The sequence below is a fragment of the Triticum dicoccoides genome, chromosome 4A (genome assembly GCF_002162155.2).
Source record: "Triticum dicoccoides isolate Atlit2015 ecotype Zavitan chromosome 4A, WEW_v2.0, whole genome shotgun sequence".
In the NCBI taxonomy this organism is placed as follows: domain Eukaryota; kingdom Viridiplantae; phylum Streptophyta; class Magnoliopsida; order Poales; family Poaceae; genus Triticum; species Triticum dicoccoides.
In genome coordinates, this window is record NC_041386.1 from 101,685,218 (window position 1) to 101,688,882 (window position 3,665).

At 49.1% G+C, this 3,665-nt stretch overlaps 1 protein-coding gene across 1 annotated transcript; it reads right to left on the bottom strand.

Annotated features, from left to right (window-relative positions):
• Window positions 1–1,234: 1,234 nt before the first annotated feature.
• Window positions 1,235–2,933, bottom strand: LOC119285233 (fructose-1,6-bisphosphatase, chloroplastic). Its single transcript, XM_037564471.1, has 4 exons — window positions 2,433–2,933; window positions 2,126–2,344; window positions 1,528–2,034; window positions 1,235–1,440 (listed from the first exon to the last, which is right to left on the bottom strand). Exons 1-4 carry the CDS (start codon window positions 2,856–2,858, stop codon window positions 1,363–1,365), a joined length of 1,230 nt encoding a protein of 409 aa, XP_037420368.1. The 5' UTR covers window positions 2,859–2,933; the 3' UTR covers window positions 1,235–1,362.
• Between the last annotated feature and the right edge of the window lie 732 nt (window positions 2,934–3,665).

Below are 3,665 nucleotides of genomic sequence, written 5' to 3' on the forward strand. Positions count from 1 at the left end.
ACACACACAGGAAATTGCTAGCGTTGTGGCAGTCGTCTGTAACTATCTTACTCAGTGGCGAAGCCAGGATTTCCAACATGAGTATGAAACGCTATTTTTTCCAATACGAATTATAATATAAAAAGTAAAAGTTTACATTTGCCACAATAACAAGGAAACTATAAATTAGTGTTTGTGGTGCTCTATTTCAAGAAAGAACGCTACACTACCAATCAGTAAATTAAGTATAATGATGATAATCTTCTATTATGAATTGACAATTTAGGAAAACCAGAAATTGAGAAGACTATAAGAAAAAATATTCACGGTAAGTCGTTAATCCCTTGAGTCGGCGCTTGCTGTTGTTGGCCTTTGTCTATCAGATGTGAGCACCCATCACCGCTCGCTGCCCCTATCGTCGCTATCGAGGATGAGCCAATGAGGGCAAGGCAAGCACATGCTCTTGTCGGCTATCCTTGATCAAACGACGGTGCAATGTCCAGTTTTATGACTTCGTAGGGATCGACGAGTCGTGCGCTCACAAGGCTATAGCATTAATTAGGGTTCAACCAAATGAGGATTATGTTAGGCGCATACATAACTGAGGGGCAACCAAAATACTAAGATAGACCCATAGGTAATAATGACAGGATCGATGTGATTATCATTTTGCCCCTTAGGTCAAGGTACTCCATGACTTTTCAAATAAATATTCCGTCCGGGCTTGGTTTTGGAGTACCAAATTGTGTATTGGTCATTGCATCAATGAAAATGGACGGCTCACATTAATTTTGGGTGTAGTAGAAGAGCTCCTAAAAATTGTCAAAATTGAAGTCTTGAAGCTGCCAATGTTGGCGTACCAAAATTGTCACAATGTTACAACTAGCTAGGCAGTAAAATGTGATAGAATGATCCTGTCATGTATCACTGATAAGTGGAGGCCAAACCCGAATAGGTGGCATTTTATCAAGTTTGCGACTCAAACAGCGGTCAAGACTTGTATAGCAAAACACTTCACTTCTGATCCGATTTGGTATCTGACCACCCCTGTGTAAGCTGCTTTCTACTTCTGGTTGGTACTCCCTTCGTCCGAGAAAATGTGTCCCTCAAATGATGACAAGATTGAGACAAACTTTTTCGGACGAAGAGAGTATTAAACAGACACTTGGTTTTTCATGGTGTCTTGAGATGTCTGGGAGCGACACCATTATAACCTTTTCGCCATTTGTAGGAGACAGCAAAGAATTGACACGCCTTGACCTCACAATCCAATTGGAATTCTTCAAATATATTTTCCGCATCACAAGAAAAGGGCTACATTATATATTAGTTACAATAATTTCTTGGAAGAAACAGCCTGTGTATCCCTCCCTCGTTCTTGTTCTACTCTGAAGACAAGAATTTCTCCACCTTCTCCACTTCCTCCACGCTCCCGACGTACAGAGGCACTCTCTGATGGACCTGCACAAAACGCATCGACAACAACCGATTAAGATCTCCAATTTAACCGCGCATTCTAAGTGCACTAGTGATTTCATACAAGCGTACCGCTGTGGGCATGATGTCGAGTACCCTCTGGTGGCCGTCGGAGCCTTTGCCGCCGGCCTGCTCGGCGATGAAGCTCATGGGCGCGCACTCGTAGAGCAGCCGCAGCTTGCCGTTCTTGCTCTTCTGGTCGCTGGGGTACCCGTAGATGCCGCCGTAGAGCATGGTGCGGTGGAAGTCGCCGACGAGGCTGCCGATGTAGCGCGCGGAGTAGGGCTTGCCGGAGGTGCCGGGCTCCTTGAGGCTGTCCATGTACTTCTTGAGCTTGTCGTCCCAGAGCGCGTAGTTGCCCTCGTTGAAGGAGTAGATCTTGCCCGACTTTGGGATCTGCACCTTCTCCTGCGTCAGCACGAACTCGCCGTACATCGGGTCCAGCGTGAACACGTACACCCCGGTGCCGATGGTGAGCACGAAGATGACCGAGCTCGAGTACATGCAGTAGCCGGCGGCGAGCAGGTTGCTCCCTGGCTGGCACACGTTCACTATGCACATCTGCGTCACTTCGTCAAGCTGCACGCTCGAGGCGAGCAAATTTCTGTTAGCGCACGAGTGAGCCGCGGGTGCGGAAGGAGAAGGGGAAATTCAGGTCTTGATTACATACGGTTGCGTCGTCGCCAATGTGGCACTCGTCGGATGGGCTGTAGATGCCGAAGATGGAGCCGGTGGAGACGGCGGCGTCGATGTTGGAGGAGCCGTCGAGCGGGTCGAACACCACGATGTAGTTGCCCGAGTAGCTCTCCTCCACCGCCACCGGCACGTCCTCCTCCTCCGATGCGATCACGCCGGTGCGGCCACTCCACCTCAGGCAGTTCGAGAACACCTGCGCGCGCGCGTACAGTACATCGTTCTCAGTTAATTGCTGTTGGACGTTCGTCTTGTTAATTTGCTTACTCCTAGTATGTACTTACCTCGTTGGAGATGACGTCGAGCTTCTTCTGGTCCTCGCCCTGCACGTTGGTGGCGCCCTGGACGCCGGTGAGGTTGGAGATGGGCGCGCGCTGCACCAACGAGGCGATCTGCTTGCACGCCGTGGATATGCTGGACAGCACGATGGTCATCTCGTTGTCGATGACCCCCTCCTGCTCCTGCTTCAGCAGCCACGTCGTCAGCGTGATCATGTCGTAGCTGCTCCTCTTCCTAGCCGCCGCCGGCGCCGGCGCCGAGGCCGTGTCCACGACTGCCATGCACCGCACATTCGGAGTCGACGCCTGGCCCTGGCCGGCAAAGAGGCTGCTTCCGGGCCTCCTGGGGAGGCGGCATTGGAGGGAGCTAGCCGCCGCCTGCTGGCGGGACAGCAGAAGCGGGCGGGAGGTGGTGGTGGTCGCGGCGGCCATTGCTTTGGTGCTGCGGATTGACGAATTTCTCTCCCCTGCCTTGTCTTGGCGCGCACCGTGGTGGTGGTGCCGGCTTCTTGTTTTGTTCCATTGGTTCCGGGCTGCGGTTTGTGTGGCTTGAGAGAGGGCTGGAGGCGAATGTGTGGATTGGGGGCAGAATTGTGAGGATGTGGTCGCTCGCTTCAGTCTGATTCACCTACCTTTGGAGATTAGATATTTCGTGGATCGTAGATACAACCTTCGTCAAGTCTCTAAAACGCCTTATATACATTACATGATGATTTATTGATGCCGCGGCATACGCCCGCTACTAAAGGTAAACCCAAATGATAAGGGGTCTGTCTAGGACACATCTAAATGTGACATAGTTATGTCATATCTAAACTGATTTTCACTCTGTTTGTGGTCTATTTTTTTGTCCTAGTTTTTTTTGTTTCTTATTGATGCATTATATACTTGTGGGAGGTTAGATGTGACATCCTTAAAAAATATCTAGATGTGAATTAGACAAACTGAATGATAAGTGTCACACGTGTGTCACGAAGCACTTTGGCCTGACTTTTTAAAAACTAAGTTGTCATCTAAAAAACTCAAAAAAGAGAGTAAAACTTACCATTCAAAAAGGTTGTCATGCTTGACAACTAAAGCTGTCATCATCGCGTCACTAAACCTGGGACAAAAAATGTTTGGAGTTGCCATGTATTGGTGCCACTCGTGTGGCACTTACCAGGGTGCAAGCTAAATTACTTTCTAAAAAAAAAGCTAAATTTAGCTCAAGAAACTTGGGTCTTCGATTGGGCCAATATT

What these genes read in the sequence shown, in the direction of transcription:
- LOC119285233 (XM_037564471.1), bottom strand. Translation starts at nt 2,858, where the DNA reads ATGGCCGCCGCGACCACCACCACCTCCCGCCCGCTTCTGCTGTCCCGC. An exon ending in TCGACGTCATCTCCAACGAG is followed by an intron (nt 2,345 to 2,432) that starts GTAAGTACATAC and finishes GCGCGCGCGCAG; the next exon opens with GTGTTCTCGAACTGCCTGAG. An exon ending in TCGACATCATGCCCACAGCG is followed by an intron (nt 1,441 to 1,527) that starts GTACGCTTGTAT and finishes CGTTTTGTGCAG; the next exon opens with GTCCATCAGAGAGTGCCTCT.